A 17,333-nucleotide genomic window follows, 5' to 3' on the forward strand; every position below is an offset into this window, starting at 1 on the left:
TTGCAATTTCTTGAACTAAACCCTTTCTTAAGGAAGTACGCTTTTCATAATCCTCATACTTCACAGAGCAGGCGTGTTGTATCCTAACTCCTTTGTTTATAGTATGAGGAACTGTGCCTTAACCCACTTCATTAGACCTTTTGTCAAGCGATGTCCCAACGTGACAGCCTCACTAATAATCTTGATGGTAGCCTCCAAGTGAGCTTTTCTCTTTTTTGGGTCAACACAACTCCTCAAGCTTCTCATTCAGATTGAAAGCACCACCACCCAGACATGCACATGAAAGACTCCCTCGCCTCCATTCAAAGCTGTGACAGATCATGAAAAGTAGTTGGTCAAAGAGTGTTACGCTTTTTCAGCAGTGGCAAACTCGCAGCAGCACTGAAATGATGTTAAGGCCGTAAAACAGATAGACAAAAAAAAGAACAAACTGGGAAAACAAAAGTGGCTCTTGATTTCTCCTACTTTTGGTGTTGTACAGACACTAATCCTATTGTTTTTTGTGCTGAACAATGAAGACCACATACCGTATTTTCCGGACTATCAGTCACAGATTTTTCATAGTTTGGCCGGGGGTTTGACTTATGACTATAAGGAGCGACTTATGTGTGAAATTATTAACACATTATATCATTTATTATATCATTTATCAATTAACACATTATATCATTTCACATGTTATTTTCACACTAAGCTGCAAGAGTCCGCTTTAGGCCGGTGGAACAATTGGAACTGGAACTGACGATGAGTCTCACGTAAATCACGTTGAAGAGGAAGCGCTGCATCTTCTACTTCCGGGGTTAGAGGAATTGTTTTAAGTGACACCGAAGATGGATCATTGGATTTAGGGATTTTGAGTGACACGGATGGTTTGGTAAACTTGTTAGCATGTTATTGATCCTATAGTTATTTGAATAACTCTTAATATGTTTTGTTAACATACCAGGTACGTTCTCAGTTTGATATTTATGTGTCATGTAACGTTGGCATACCGTACAATTATTCAATCTGTTGCCTCTATTCTATTTTTATTTTAAATTGCCTTTCAAGATGACATGTCTGTTCTTGGTGTTGGATTTTAGCAAATATATTTCTCCTAAAATGCGACTTATACTCCAGTGCGACTTCTATGTCTTTTTCATGCATTTTATGGCTGGTGCGACTTGTACTACGGAGCAACATATAGTCCAGAAATTATGGTACTTCTGTCCTTTAATTGATAAAGAGTAAATTGAGATATCACCAAGTAGGAGGTCACCGAAAATAAAAATCTTTTAAACTCGACAAAACACTCCTGGCAGCTTGACTCCTTTGTGATTTGAATTAATTGATTGCATGATTACACAGAAGGAGCAAGTGATTGAAGTTGTGCTCACGAGGAACGGTCAAATAATGTTTTTCTTTTCTAATCCAACGATACTTGTGTGTAAAATGAGTCATGTATATGCAGAGACAAATTTTAGAGGATTGCCAGGGAAGGTCTTATTAGGCTTTATCGGCTACATTTATGCGAGCTCTCCCTAGCAGCCAGCCAAACAGAATGACAAACCATTTTCCGTCTGAGGGAAAACAGATAAGAAAGGCACCTCTTTAATTATGCTAATGCATTGCCTGTAACATCAAGTAATCTTGTAGTTATCAGTGATGGAATACCGGCAAAGTGTTAACTCCTACTTCAAAAAACATTAGACAGGGATTATTTATAAACTTTTGCATTCATTCCATACTTATTGTAAATAGTACCTACACAGGACTGATAATAAATGGAAAACAATTGATGATTAAGTTGAAAAATATTGAAATCATTTTCTGAACTCTAATTTGTATAATTTTTTTTAGACCAAAACCCCATAAGAATCATTCTTGGTGTGAATTAAAGTCGTGACAGAGGACAGACTTTTCTGCAGAAGAAATGGATCACAGCTCATTCAAGTGACCATTGATGCTAAAGCAATCTCGGCTCACCTTTTCTCCCCTTTGTACCACTCAAATGTTGGTGGAGGCACAGCAGCTGCCTCGCACCTTAGCAGAGCAGTGCGTCCCAAACCAACACCATGGCTTTTCATCTCATGGATGGATGGGGCAACTGGAGGAAAGAAAAACAAATATGTTAGAGAAAAACACATTTCGATTGTTATTCTACAGTTGAGAGTGCTAAGATATGCGATTTGGTTGAGGAAAAAAAAAAAGACACAAAATGACAGCCTTTTAATACCGCAGTCAATGTTCACATTTTACAAAACTTCTCAAAGAGTGACAATCCGTCACCAATGTTGGGAAAATGAAATGACTTGTACTGGATGGTGATAAACGGCCTAATGGGAGTTCAAAGACTCAATGGCGGCAGCAGGTTCTGTGAATGCAGAATGAGGCTCCTTTTATGTGAAGAAATGTGAAGAAAATCTCGATTCCATTGTCGTGAAGGTAGAAAGAAATAGAACTCATGTGCAATGACAATAAAGAATACAATTCTGACAGCAGCTGCTGTTTGTCCTCTTCAAGATAAAATGTGTTACATTCACTGTTACAATTTAACACTTAATGAGTATTGGATTCCCCTTATCTGTGTAATGCATGTTTTTTTTCTTATCCACAATATCCTCCTTAAGGGCTTTGCAAACCAGTGTGTAGGTACATAAGACTCAAGAAAACACGAAGAGAATAAGATCAGCTCAACATGCAGAGGTGGTGTTGGTCACTATACTGGATATGGTGCTCAAATATCTTCTGATTATCAGCTTTCTACCTAAAGCTTTCTTACAGGTGAAATATCTAAAAGAAAAGAAATCTAGGATTTATTGTAGAATATATCCAAAGGGTTAGCTCTTTTCTAACCTGTAAGAGTCTATAGACAGCTGACAGATGAGGTGGGATGCAAGAGATGTGAGCAGTATAAAAAAGATCCATGTGAGCTTTTGTGAACGCGGACTATGATCGCGTAGGAGAGGCCGAGAGAGGTGACAGTGTGCTCTGTGATGATGAATTTGCTTCCACCAACATTCTGCTGCAACCTAATGAACACTCTCATATGACTTGAGTCTGCTGATTTTATGTCCTTGCATGTGTGTGCCAATTATTCCACTCCTTTCGCTCTACCAAGGCCGGGGCTGACTAATCTGAAAGACCTGAGGTAGTCATTCAAGTGATGGGCTCGGCTAAGGTCTTTCCCATTCATTCATCACGACAGGACATGTTCGATGCCATGCTGTGGGGTAGTGAAGGAATGAGGTCGAAATACAAAAAGTCCTGCCTCGCTACAAAAACAGATATGCTCAAACCTCATTGAATAAAGTACATAAGCAGACAAGTATATTCACATATTAAATAAATAAAAGAAACATTTGAAGCATATAATTATACCTACACACCAAATCAATAAAGAAGACATAACTAGACATTTTTGATAAGTGGTGATGAGAAAGGTTTTTATAACTTTATGATCTGATATATATATTTCTGAGGACTTTGAAATAACAAATGACTTTTGATATATTGCCTAAATACCTTAATGACCCTTAAGGAACTGTGGAATGCATGCCTGATGTTTTTTCTCTGAATCATGGACATGGCCGCAGTCGTCTTGACCGTTCAGTACTTGATTGTATCTTATGTTTTGACTAATGCTAGACGCCAGTTTTTGATTACTACTGAACGTTCTGCACAGAGGGAAATATCTTGACCTAACAAAGAAAAAGATACGGTTGAATGCGGTACGACAGTGTATGTCCGAGATTGGAGGAGAATGTTCACAGGAAGGTCACGTGGAGATAAAACCAGCTGGTGCCAGAAGGAGCCACCCGAGAACTCGGCCAAAGATGATCGCCAAGGCCGAGATACGGGATGGAAGACAACAACCCCCTCCACACACACACACCAACAGCCCCCACCAACACACCGAATCGCCCATAACCAGCACCACTCGCATGGAAGCAGACTCTCCTTCGAACTTGCCCCACCCCGAAGACTCATCGCCCATCAATCCCGGCCCACAATGTGCTACTGAATATAAAACTGATCTAACAACCTTAGACTTTGCCCTTTTCTGAATGGAGACTTTCCGCTCTTGAAGGGCCCAGCGCTGTATTGCACTTTCCTGAAAACAGAGCTTTTTGAACAAGAATTGTGATTGAACTCAACCAAGCTGTCTAAGTCTAATTTCTGCTTCAGTGTCTTTGCATTTTCCTAAATCTGAAGAAATCAAACGAGCACGCAGTGAGTAAATTGAATAACAGGTGATTGGCAAAGGCTTTTGCCGTGAGGCGCAGATAACGCGCTCCCTAAATTGTGGACAAAATCCAACAAATGGTGACCATCCGACGTGATTTCTTCAGAAGGGAAAGTGCATGCTCCACAAAGGATTCTTCCTTCTCCGCTCTTGCTCAACAGTATTGCAGTCCGATCGGCACAAAAGGTAAGGGGGAAACTTTTTTTTTTCTCTCTCCCAGTTCAGCAATATTGTGGAGTGAAAGCGGAATACAAAAATTAATAATTTCAGCTCTGTGTTCAGGAATGGTGGTTGTATAGAAGTGTGTGTTTGTGTGGAATTTGGTAAAAGTGATTTGTGGAAAAAATTAAAAATACAAAAACAGGTGAAGGCGTCGCTGATATAGCAGTACGGATGCCGAGCGACTCCAATAGTGTGACCTTAGAACATTATAGGGCTGTCTAAGGCGAGGGACATCTGGGATGTCCGAGTCGTGGTGAATTAAGAGAAAGGTGGTGAGGACTTTGTCTGATCAGCAAAGGGCGCTCACACCGCTGGAACTTGTGGGATGCCAGTGACTAGCATATGGGCACCTGAGTGGCCTCAATAGTAGACACTTAGGAACTTATACTGTTGCCTAAGGTCGGGGTCGATTGGATCGGCCAGGCCACCAATACGAGTCAGGGACTCGTGAAAAAAATATATAATTAAAAAAAAAGAAAAAAAAAAAAAAAGAAAAAAAAATGGTGAAGGCATCGCTGATATAGCAGGACGGATGCCTGGCGACTTCAATAGTGCGACCTTAGAGACTTATATTGTTGTCTAGGGCGAAGGGTAACTGGGTTAACCAGGTCGCTACATAATTGTTGAAGTGTGTCTATGATGATATTGTGTGGAAAGCAGGCTTGGCTGTCAGATGGGACAGCGGCGCAGCTGAAGAAGTGAGTGATTAGTTGTGGTGCTGTTCATGGGATGGAAGTGATGATTTGTGGTTCATGAAGAACAATAAGTTGATTTGTATAAAATTGTTGATTTTATTTTGATTTTGCATGAGAGTTGGAGTCAGAAAAAATGGCTTAACAAGAATTTGATAAAGAATGTATATTTAATTAGCATGAAGGTTATATCCCATTGTGTGGTGGGGTTAAACTGTAATCATTTTTGTTTTCAAAAGGGTGCAGCTCTAAAGTTTGGGCCAAACGGTCAGGTGGGCACAAATGCACCTTTTGGACAGAGGTGGGGGGTTACATTGTGCGACGTGGTGATGGCGAGGCTCTCCGCACTTCAGTTGCCCCCCCCACCCTTGTTATCAACTGGGAAGATTGTCATGTCTATGTTGTGGGCCCGTGTGTTTGTTTATGTGTATGTTTGTCTTTGTGTATCAGTTCGTTATAAAGGATGGAATTGCGTTAAATTGGTGCACGGAAACGGTGTGGTAGACAATGGTTAATCAGATTTGCATTGTTAAATGTAAAAATTAGAAATGATAGAATAATCTGAGGGTTGTGGTCAGAAACTCGTCCAACGAGGAGAGTGCCCAGCCCTCATAAAAATGTGAGAGTAAGAGAGAACATACATTGTAGAATTGGATAAAATTAAATTATGATTGCAGATTTTAAATTTAGGGGGAATTATTGATTGGTTATGACATAAGACTATACAAGGACACATGTAAGGATAAGTCAAAGATTTGAATCACTTAGAGTTAAAAACAACAAATAAAAACGACATTGCAAGGGGGCACTTTTTATTAAAAGAACACCAAGTAAAGTAAGTAGGGGGCATTCGTGATTGGGATTAAATTAAGGATAAAATTAGGTCAATGATTAGAAATCAATGGTGCTCTACACAAAAAGGCTTAAATTTTTAATGGGGAAATATTTGGAGTACTGTGTTGGTCTACATAGGTCATGGGCCGAGTTTATTTGGTTTTGATTGTGGTTTGGGTTTATTTTGTTTATTGTTAGGTTTTCCTTGTGTTTATTGTTAAGGTGTTCCTTGTTATTCTCTTATCCCCTGCATTGTAAATGTCTTCTTTATGCAGATAGATTAACAGGCTAGGAATTTAGTGAGGAGAAAATTGATCAATTGATGGGGGTTAATAATTGTCCAAATCCTAGTTACATGTTTTGAGGGACCAGAGCAACGACATTATATTTAATTTGCAGGCCATTATTTCGTATGTGATGACAGTGTCTAGATAAGTAGACTGTTTTATCAAAAATGTGAGAGTGAAGGAGGAGGTTTGATTTGTAATCTGGCATTTGGGTGCCACTTTTAAGAGTCTGTGCAGGAGCATAGATTGTTTTTGTTTGTTTTTAAAGATATATTTGACAGTTTATCTCGGTGCAGTAAGGATAAAGCAATTTTGAAAGACTTAAAATTAAAAGCAAAATTACATTTTAATTCTGACACATGCCAGCTAACATGAGGATGGCAAATAAATGAATAAATACTCGCTCAAATGCGGCATGTGTTTTAAATTGGGCGATAAGACATTCACTTTCAAGCACTATCATTTAGCGCTGCTGACAACAATAACTTATGAGATGGTAAACCAAGGAGGAGTGTCATAGTTGGAACACAGGCGCTGTATGACCTATAGATTGAACAATAACATTCACCGCATATACAACCATGTTGGTAGATTGTTAAATTACATTACAGTTTATTACAAAGGATTTCGGAACTTTATTTGATGATAAACACTGGAACGAGGATTTTAGCCGTGTTAATGGGTAGGGTGGATGGATTACTCGAAAAAAAAAAAAAAAAAAGCTTTTGATAAGGGCGGCTTGATAGTAAGATGATGTGTGTGCGCAACTGATAGGATACAATATGTTAATGGGAAGATTTGGGGTGTAAGGAACAAATACTACACATGAAGACTGATAACACGAAGATAGTTTTGTGAAATTTGTGTCCCAGTGTGTTCTGCCCTCGCGCATGGCACAAGTCCTGAACTGAGTCCTTGTACTCTACTGGCTGCCTCAAAATCAACAGAGGACTGTCCCTGGTCATGAGACACCTTTGACCTTTGGGAGAACAACAGGAACTATTATCATGCTTGAAGGGGGCAAGCACAGCTCTTCACAGGACAAGAACCATATAGTTGGTGGAATACACACAGTTGCAGATCAAAAAGAAAATGGACTGAAAGAACAAAGACAAGATGGACGCATTTGAGAATGGCGGACGGTCCAGCCCTGAATCATCATCATGAGAATCTAAGAGGAGAGGCTGCTAAAGACTTGCACGAGTCACATGAAGTCAAACTGGACACATTGCTAAAGACTGCTGAAGCATTACAAAGTTGGTGGAGTGTGGGACAAAAGGGATGGAAGTGTGTTTGGGTGCTGGGGCAGACATAACTGAGGAGTTTTGATAAAAGTGGGAATAATAAGGCTGCTTATTGACACTGAAACGGGGATAAAAAAAAATAAAATACATAGATAGGGACAGTGAAGATGCACTGACAAATTACACAACCGCGTGATCAGAAACTTTGCAAGGTGGACATTGATCAATAGAAATTAAATCTTTTGAATCATAAATTTTTATATGTAACTTAGCATTTCGAAGACATAATTAATCTAACTGAAATAATGAAATTTTATAATTGGACCAGTGAAAATTTGGATTCGGGCAACAGAAGGCTGAATTGCTAAACTTAATTGACCTTTATCAAAACAACAGAATTTAATTACACATCAACTGCGACTGACTTATAGGATGCATATTTCAGCTTGAATGGGTGAGGGGCCATAAGAAAGTTGGAATTCTGGATAGTCGGCAAAATAGTAATACAGTAGGGCTTTAAATAACAAATACATTGACATGACCCTTGCGACAATTGATTTAAATGGCAATTTATGATCGGCATTTGGGGTTAGGATTAACAATCCATCCATCCATCCATTACTGGTGTGGCTTGTCCTTACGAGGGCCACAGATGATTAACAATAATAACTAGAATTATTCATTTCTGTAGAAATTGCGTGTGAAAGCGAAGAGGCTGAATAAAAATTCGGGGAAAGCTACAAGGTTATGTTTAAATTTGGAACGTGATGAATTGGCTAGAAAATTGATAAAAATTTAGAAAGAATTTTGTAAAATTGGGCGTGAATTTTAAAGTTGAAAATTTGAAATTTGGGGAGTGGGAAGTTTTGGAATAGGTAGGCATAAGATGAACAGTTAAAAAAAAAAAAAAAAATTGAAATGAGTTGAGTCAGTGGAAAAAAAAAAAAAAAAGAAGAAAAAAGGAAAACTAGAAGAAATTAGAAGGGAAAAAAAAAAATGAAACTTTGCAAAATTTTACCGCAATGTTGGAAGTGAGGATGTGAAATTTGAATTTGAATCTCGGAGGTTAAAAGTGTAATGGAGTAAATCAGATGAATTATGTGGAAGTAGTTAAGATTAAAATAAAAGGAAGAGGAATGCAGAAGAAGTTGAATAATAATAAAGTCAAGGCAATTCAAATTTATTTATATATCCCACAAGCAAGTCTCAAAGGGCTCCAAATGTACAAAAATTGCCAATTTAAAATACAAGAACAATAAGTGTGAGGGCCACAATGATGATCATGACAGCAAAAATATTTCTAATTGGTTTTGATAGGAACAAAGGGGGAACATGGAAGAAGGTTTTCAAAATTTGTGATATAGCGTCACTCAATTATCAAGAGTAAGTATTTCTTTTTAATTCTAAGAATTGGCATCAACAAAAATGAGAACGATAATCCAAGGTTATAGTGTAAGTGGCAGGAGGAAGCTGTGTATATTTTTTAAACATTATTTTCAGTATCATTATTTCTTAGGAGGGTCAGTAATGCTTGTGAGGAGATGAATGAAGGAACAAGGTGACAGTAAAAGGGAGTGCTCTAAAAATTTTTGGTTTTTTGCCAGAGGTAGTTATTTGGAGGGATGAATTTAAACTGAAAGCAAAATGGAACTGTTTAGTGGAAGAAATATGAGAAGGTGGAAATATTGAAGTTACAGCTCAACACAAAGTGTCAAATAGTCTAAGTGTGAGATGTGAGCAAACTAAATGGGGAGTTAAATCATGTTCCAGTATTATGCATATTGGCAAACGATGTGAGGACAGGAGACCAGACAATTAGATATTAATTTTGGATTTAAAATAAAAAAGGGAAATTTTAATTGAGGAGAAAATTTTGCATAGGGAGGGTTCTTTTTACAATTTAATATTGTATGTTTTATGTGTGTGTTGTGGGATGACAGTTTGTCTGTCATGCTGTATGAATGTCAAGTCTGTACTTGGGATGGGGTTTGTGTATTGTGAATGGTTAACATGATTTAAGGTTGGGGTGATGTGATCACAGCAGAGGATAACATTCCTCTCACCTGAAAAATATAAAGATACTACAGATTTGAAAAAAGCAAGATTGATCAGGGCTCATTTTGGACTAAATATGGGTTTAGGATTACTCTGGGGCACCATTGACAACAAAAGACTTCAATGGAGAAGGCCCATTTCAAGATTATGACCAGACGTGACTATACCAGCATTGACAATCAAGACTCTGAGCCAAGACAGTGTATGACAACAACTCTGGACTTACCTGACAGTGTGACGAAATGTATGTGACGGAATTTGTGATGACTTGCTTTGTTTTGATGTTTTACCTAATTGTATTGCAGCCTCTAACAGCAACCCAGGGAGCAGATTGTGCTTTATTTGTTAAACTTGCTTTACTTTGCAGGTTGTCAACTGCAGTCTTGGAGAATTTTGTGTCATGTCTGTGAACATGCATTAACAACTAACCCCTTACTTTTCATAACGAGTTTGTAAATGTGATCGGTTTCATGACAGGCTCGGCAGGCTCCAATTTTCTATTTCATGCGTTTGACATGCGCCCATGTGTGGATTATTTTTATCATTATGAATTTTATTTTTTGGTATTATGGATGTTTATTGTACGGAGAGCTGCATGCACAGCTACAGGTGGGTGGTGGCTTTTGTTCATACAGCCATGGGAGATGCTGCCAGTCGAGTTTCAGGGACTGAGAATTGGTGATTCCAGGCTAGGATGGCATCTGGAGGTACACCGAAGTCCAGCTGGCGATGGGTATGTCACCATGGATATTGTTATTTTTACTTTTTAACCATTGTGACACATTTTTTAGAATGTGTCAAAAGGGGGAGGTAGAAAAATAATAAAAAAAAAAAACAAAGGGGGGAATTGTGAGATTTTAAGTGTTTTCAGATTTGATGGTTTTTAAGTCTTCAACATGCTGGACGGAGGAGAAGAAGCAGCTCGGCAGAAATGAAGTGAATGGGAGACAACATCATGAGATGGAGCCAAAGCCTGGTAACAAGTGTGAAGAGTTTCAAAATAGCTCATAATAAACTGTAGACCTTCACAAGATAGGATCAAATAGGTGGGAGAGTATTAAATGTAAAAAATTAGAACAATAACATACAGACTCCAAACAAATTGGGAACAGGTGGATTATGAACGTTAAAGTTTGAATAACACATTATTCACGTGATTGCAGGATAAACAATGGAAGGGATTGATAAACTGAACAAATTTAAGATGATTGCGGTAGTATTATGTCGAAAACAAATAGATTCAACAAGTTTTTTCCCTATAAAATGGTGCCGTTTGGGTTTGAAGTACATAGTCGCTTCAAAGGAGGAAAAGCATGATTTAAGATACGTGATTGATCAATGAGAAGGCTATCCCTTGTACCAGGGGGGTCAAACTCATTTGTTCACGGGCCGCAGTGTAGTCATAGCTTCTTTCGGAGGACCGGTATGACTGTCATACCCAAATAAATGTGTGAGCACCTCATATTATATAGAGTAAAAGCTACAAAACAAACTGACAAGTAACTCGCTTTCAAATCAGACAAATAAAAACTGGTCTAATATTTAAAAATAAAATATTATTAAAAGTGAAGACAATTTGCAATTCGAGTAATGACTCATGAATAAAAAGCACAATTTGTCTTCGGGGGCCGCATAAAATCATGTGTCGGGCTGCATCTGGCCCCCAGGTCTTGAGTTTGACACCTGTGCCTTATACAAAGGTAAAGTAGGATTAGAATTTGATAAAACAGATATGGACATCATCATATTCCATTAGAGTTTGAATTGCTTGCAATACAATTACAAATTAGTTAACACCTGTGTGATTGATTGATTGATTGATTGGGTGGTTGATTGATTGATTGGTTGGTTTATTGATTGAGTGATTCATTGAGTGACTGACTGAAGGGCTGAGTGGCCGAATGGGCAATTGTTCGATGTCTGTCTGTCTATATGTATGTACTATATATGTATGTATGTATTTCGTTATTTGTTTTACGTATGCAATTCGTTATTTGTTTATGTATTTCTCTTTCACATTTTCTTTCTCATCTTCCACTTCTTTCAGCTGCTCCTGTTAGGGGCCGCGACTGCAGAGCGATCGTTTCCATATCTTTCTGTGCCACCAACCATCTGCATGTCCTATCTTTGTCTCTGCCACACTCTCCATTATTTTGGCTAGTAGATTTCCAAGCCTCGCTTCTAACATTCTTTCCGATAACTTCATGCTTTGCTTAATAAACATAACAACACCTCTGTAGCTACTACAGTTCTGCGCATCGCCGTGGTCTGAATTAAGAAATAGAAGTCAACACCTTTCCGGGGAACTTCTCGCTTTTTAAGAATCTCCCCTGCCATCTCTCCTTGATAGTTCCATGCTGTCACTGGAATGTCGTCTAGGCCAATTGCCTTTCCACTCTCCATCTTTTACAAATGTCTGGGTATGAATTTTATCTATATTTATTTTTCTCACTCATTGGCGGCCCCACAGAGGGACTTGTAGCGGCTCCACAGAGGGACGTGGTGTGCCAACAGAGGGACCCTGGTGGCATCAACGATTTTGGTGACCTCAGTAAAACTGAGGTCAACAGAGGGAGTGAAGGAATGAGGTCGAAATACAAAAAGTCCTGCCTCGCTACAAAAACAGATATGCTCAAACCTCATTGAATAAAGTACATAAGCAGACAAGTATATTCACATATTAAATAAATAAAAGAAACATTTGAAGCATATAATTATACCTACACACCAAATCAATAAAGAAGACATAACTAGACATTTTTGATAAGTGGTGATGAGAAAGGTTTTTATAACTTTATGATCTGATATATATATTTCTGAGGACTTTGAAATAACAAATGACTTTTGATATATTGCCTAAATACCTTAATGACCCTTAAGGAACTGTGGAATGCATGCCTGATGTTTTTTCTCTGAATCATGGACATGGCCGCAGTCGTCTTGACCGTTCAGTACTTGATTGTATCTTATGTTTTGACTAATGCTAGACGCCAGTTTTTGATTACTACTGAACGTTCTGCACAGAGGGAAATATCTTGACCTAACAAAGAAAAAGATACGGTTGAATGCGGTACGACAGTGTATGTCCGAGATTGGAGGAGAATGTTCACAGGAAGGTCACGTGGAGATAAAACCAGCTGGTGCCAGAAGGAGCCACCCGAGAACTCGGCCAAAGATGATCGCCAAGGCCGAGATACGGGATGGAAGACAACAACCCCCTCCACACACACACACCAACAGCCCCCACCAACACACCGAATCGCCCATAACCAGCACCACTCGCATGGAAGCAGACTCTCCTTCGAACTTGCCCCACCCCGAAGACTCATCGCCCATCAATCCCGGCCCACAATGTGCTACTGAATATAAAACTGATCTAACAACCTTAGACTTTGCCCTTTTCTGAATGGAGACTTTCCGCTCTTGAAGGGCCCAGCGCTGTATTGCACTTTCCTGAAAACAGAGCTTTTTGAACAAGAATTGTGATTGAACTCAACCAAGCTGTCTAAGTCTAATTTCTGCTTCAGTGTCTTTGCATTTTCCTAAATCTGAAGAAATCAAACGAGCACGCAGTGAGTAAATTGAATAACAGGTGATTGGCAAAGGCTTTTGCCGTGAGGCGCAGATAACGCGCTCCCTAAATTGTGGACAAAATCCAACAGTAGTGCAAGACTTTGACTGCCTTTGCGTGCTGGCTGTGTGTGGAAATGGGTGCGCATGCTTTAAGTGCGCATAACATTAATTAAAACAAAAAAAAGTAATGACCCAATTCAAATTCCCACCCACTGAATTTGAATCCTTCGTGGTGATCACACCTCACTATCAACTTGGAGACAAATAAACATGCACACACACAGACAGTTACAGTGTGTCAAAAGGAAATTAAAAGAGAATATACTCAATAGTTTCCAAATAGTGGGACGCATCTAACACCATTTTAATAGGTTCATGAACTGTTGGAAATTAAATAAACAATATGAATTGATCGACAGCACGGGACTAATAAGAACATCACACATAGAACAAAATCAATGGTTTAGTAGGTTCTCATAATCTTTCACTGATGTCTTTGTGCGGCGACATTGATTACCGGGAGCTACTGAAAGCCAGAACATTGTAAGAATGATTGAGAGTGTGGAGGCAAGTTATTGTGATTACTTTTGTTAAAATAAGCACAAACTGAAACTAAAAATCAAATCAGTTTCTGGTGGAATGTTTTTGGTAAAGAAATATGTATGATTAGGGATAAGCATGATGGTATACATATAAGTTTTTCATGCCAGTTTGGTGATCATTTTACATATTAAGACCAAATACCACTGGACGGGTTGAGTTGCCAAAACAGATTAACAGATAAACATGAGAAGATAACTCTTTCATGTTACACTATTTTAAACTTTCACAACAAAAAAGTTTCTATAACTTTTGCAATATAACATCTCTGAATAGACCGTTTTTTAAACTGCTGGACTGACACTTGCTGGAATATTTTCACATGGCATCATGCACATATTTCTCAGTCTGAATGAGTCAGCTTGAGTTAGTCTTTGCTATGTTTGGCATTTGCATTGTAATGTGAAGTTTAGGATAATACCGCAGACTGGCTACCTTTCTGTTATGTGCTTTCCTGGTAACCATCATTTTTTGCTAAATGTCAACCATTGATATACAAAACAGTTTGAAAATTACATACATCCATTTCCATTCCTGGTTTGTCAGTCCAAGATGATTTCAGGTTTATTATTTACCCCCAAATAGATCGATGACATGGCTGGTTTCCCAGACAATTTGCTTTTTTCATTAGGATCCATTTCCTATATATTATAATTTTGTTTTGTCTCACCTGTCTATGTGTTCAAGATGGACTGCATCAAAGATCTTAAAAAATTGATTTCTCAGTGGGGTACGTGAATCTGATTTAGCGTTTACTGATCCAGTGAGAGGCTGAGCATATATATTACCTATTATGTTCTCTCTTATCAAGGGCACCTTACATAACTGTTTACTACACAAGGTATCCAATCCATCCATTAGAAGAATTTGTATCAGTTCAGGCAAGCAAAGTTTCTGTTGACCAGTTTTGGACCTTTCTAAAATAAAATAAAATAATACCACAGGATAGGTGGTCCAATGTGATTTACCTGTAAATGCATAACAATTCAATCCGATCTTTCAAATTAGGTCTTGCCACTCAGCTCTGTTAAGAATGATCACACCTATAAAAAGTTCCCCTTTCTGATTATTCCAATTTCAACTTGATGACATGTCTTACATCATAATATGACGCGAAATACGCCTTCAGTGCTTGGGGAGAAATGCAAAGTAGTGCACTAAAATTCCTCAACGTTCAATAAGGCAAGTAATTTAATGTCCTAAGAATGCTGTGGTAGTGCTGTAAATCATGCTTGGATTCATGGCGTCGCCACCAGATTGGGGTGAGGGGTTGGGCCCAAGAATAGCACACACACATACACACACGCGGCTGAAAAATGTGGCCTCCGTGGTACTGCTTGATGATAAATGGCCAGTTGTGGGTCGATTACAAACCAAATTTCCTCGTGTCTATATTATGCTGAGCTTGTCGTCTAAACAAATGCAAGGTCTCCAACTGTGCATCCCTGCAAAGTGAACAAACATCCGCATGTTAATGATTAGTAAAATGTTTGACCCTCAATGTAATATTCATGGCCAGGTCGTGTTCAGACTGCATCAAACTTTAATGTAAAATCACTCACCTTAAGAAGCCTCAAGGGACTATCAATGATTAATTGGTGTGTTGCAAGACTGAGGGCCAGATGTTTGTACGTTGGGGATGTGTGTAATGTAAAATTACAATACTCTGACAATAATTTGTAGCAGCCAGAATTGAATAAAGGATTAGCCAGACTAGTCACTCAATTTAATATTTGGAAAATCTTGTGATAATGCTCTAGAGGTTGTACTGTTCAGAGGGAAATATACGCCTTAAAATAAAAAAAATTAAAGCTGTAGCTTTATTTTATAGCGCTTGTGTTGAAGTCTGAATATTGATTTGAATCTGAACAATGATCATGTTTAAGTATTTAACAAAGTATGGGCTCGAGCTGAAAACACAGCTGTGCAATTTCACATTATAACATACTTTTTTCCTTTTATTGTTTGCTATGTGCATTTTCAAAAATTTAATTATGAAATTATATTAGGAAAGTTATTTTAAGACCGAATTTGCTTTCCCAAGACGAGCTCACAAGTTGACTAAAAACACACTAGCTAACGATGCCCGTTGCTTACTAATCTCTTAATTTTATACACTTTGACTACAATTGTAACGTTTGGGCTGATGGGAAATGAAAATAGAGACCTTCGTAGGCTAATCTTAAAATACAAATTTGTAACTATCCAATTCATTATTGTCCATTACTGGAAACTAATTGTAGCAATGTGCAGTCTATTTCGCCAGAGCGGGTCACATTTGATCACAGTTATGTCCAGAAAATTGCTAAGGTGAGTAAAACCATCCTTTTCACAGACTTTATTTATATACTACATAATACAAAAGTACCATGAGCACACAAGATTTTTTTTAATTAAAAGATCAATTAACATCCCTATCTCTTCAGTCAGATTGGAAAATGAGTTTGCACCGCAATTAGGAAATGGACTCATCAGTGCATGACTTATCAGCTTACACACAGAGACACTGTTCTCAACTGCCATCTGTGGGCTTCACTGTCCTCTTTTTTTTTTTTAATTGTCAGTCAGGAATGGTTCTGCTGCCAAGATTTATTAATTCAATAAGATTTCCATGCAGAACTGCGAGGGAACATTGTGTTCTTCCTGTTTTATTTAATGAAAGGCATATAAATAACCAGCTTAGGCCCAGAATTGAGAAGCTCCTATGAGGCATTCAATCTATTGTGTGATTTTAGCACAAAACAGTTAAAGGTATGCTAATACACACATGAGATTCAGAGGTTATTGGATGAGGACCACAAAAGAAAGCTGTCAATTGTTAAAACTGCATTTTGCAAGTAATTAGTAGAATTAATAGGACACATGTATTTGAGCTGACTAGTAATGACTTTTAAGAAAGCTAAGCAAATGTCTAATAACTTTAACATGGCAAAGTACATATTTTAGCTATATTAAAGCATTATTAGCTCGTCTGACATGTTTTTACTATGATCTAGACCAGGCTTTTTGTTATATAGTAGCCCTGTAACATATTTTTTTCCCATTTATTTTTGTGAAGATGAGTTGACTATATGAAAATGGTGTCCTATGAGCGCTCCTGGACCCTTGAGGCCGCATGAGTGCTCAAGACTGCGTGAGAAGGAAACAAAGTCTACCCCCGCCCCCCCGCTGTCGTAACGCCCGATCGACGCAAACGTGTCTTGGAGACCCCCTGCCGCCCACCCGAAACCCTTTCCTCGCCAGCCAGTGCTTCATGAACACTGGCCTGAACCCATGGAGATAGAACGCACCTCGCTCTCGCCGGAGGAATGTCGGAGACGCCTCAGACCAAGGTTATGCCTATACTGAACGCTGAAGCTGAAAGTGACTGTGTCAATTTACTCTGAAGTGGAACTAACAAGACCATTTAGTTTGCAAGAGATCAAGATTTTGCACATTTAACTGTGCTCTAAAAGCAGCAAGAAATCTAAATAGCAATCACGATGAGAGCTCTGGAGAGATGAAGAGAGACAGATTTACATCCCAACAGCTTGAGGGCCATGACTACTTAGAATTGGATCAGAATCCATTTCATTGAAGTCTCCTCTTAAAAGTTGTAACT

The 17,333-nt window shown here is 38.5% G+C and overlaps 1 protein-coding gene across 2 annotated transcripts in view; it reads right to left on the reverse strand.

The window, feature by feature from the left end:
- The window catches only part of negr1 (neuronal growth regulator 1), a 101,348-nt gene that overhangs the window by 32,921 nt on the left and 51,094 nt on the right, over nucleotides 1–17,333 (reverse strand). For both annotated transcript variants that reach the window (XM_088393676.1, XM_088393675.1), the window contains exon 5: nucleotides 1,966–2,086. In XM_088393676.1, the coding sequence (XP_088249802.1) occupies nucleotides 1,966–2,086 (121 nt within the window). The remainder of the gene's footprint in view (nucleotides 1–1,965; nucleotides 2,087–17,333) is intronic.

This window comes from Syngnathus floridae, chromosome 13, assembly GCF_059516105.1.
Source record: "Syngnathus floridae isolate MCC-2025c chromosome 13, RoL_Sflo_1.0, whole genome shotgun sequence".
NCBI classification, from domain to species: Eukaryota; Metazoa; Chordata; class Actinopteri; order Syngnathiformes; family Syngnathidae; genus Syngnathus; species Syngnathus floridae.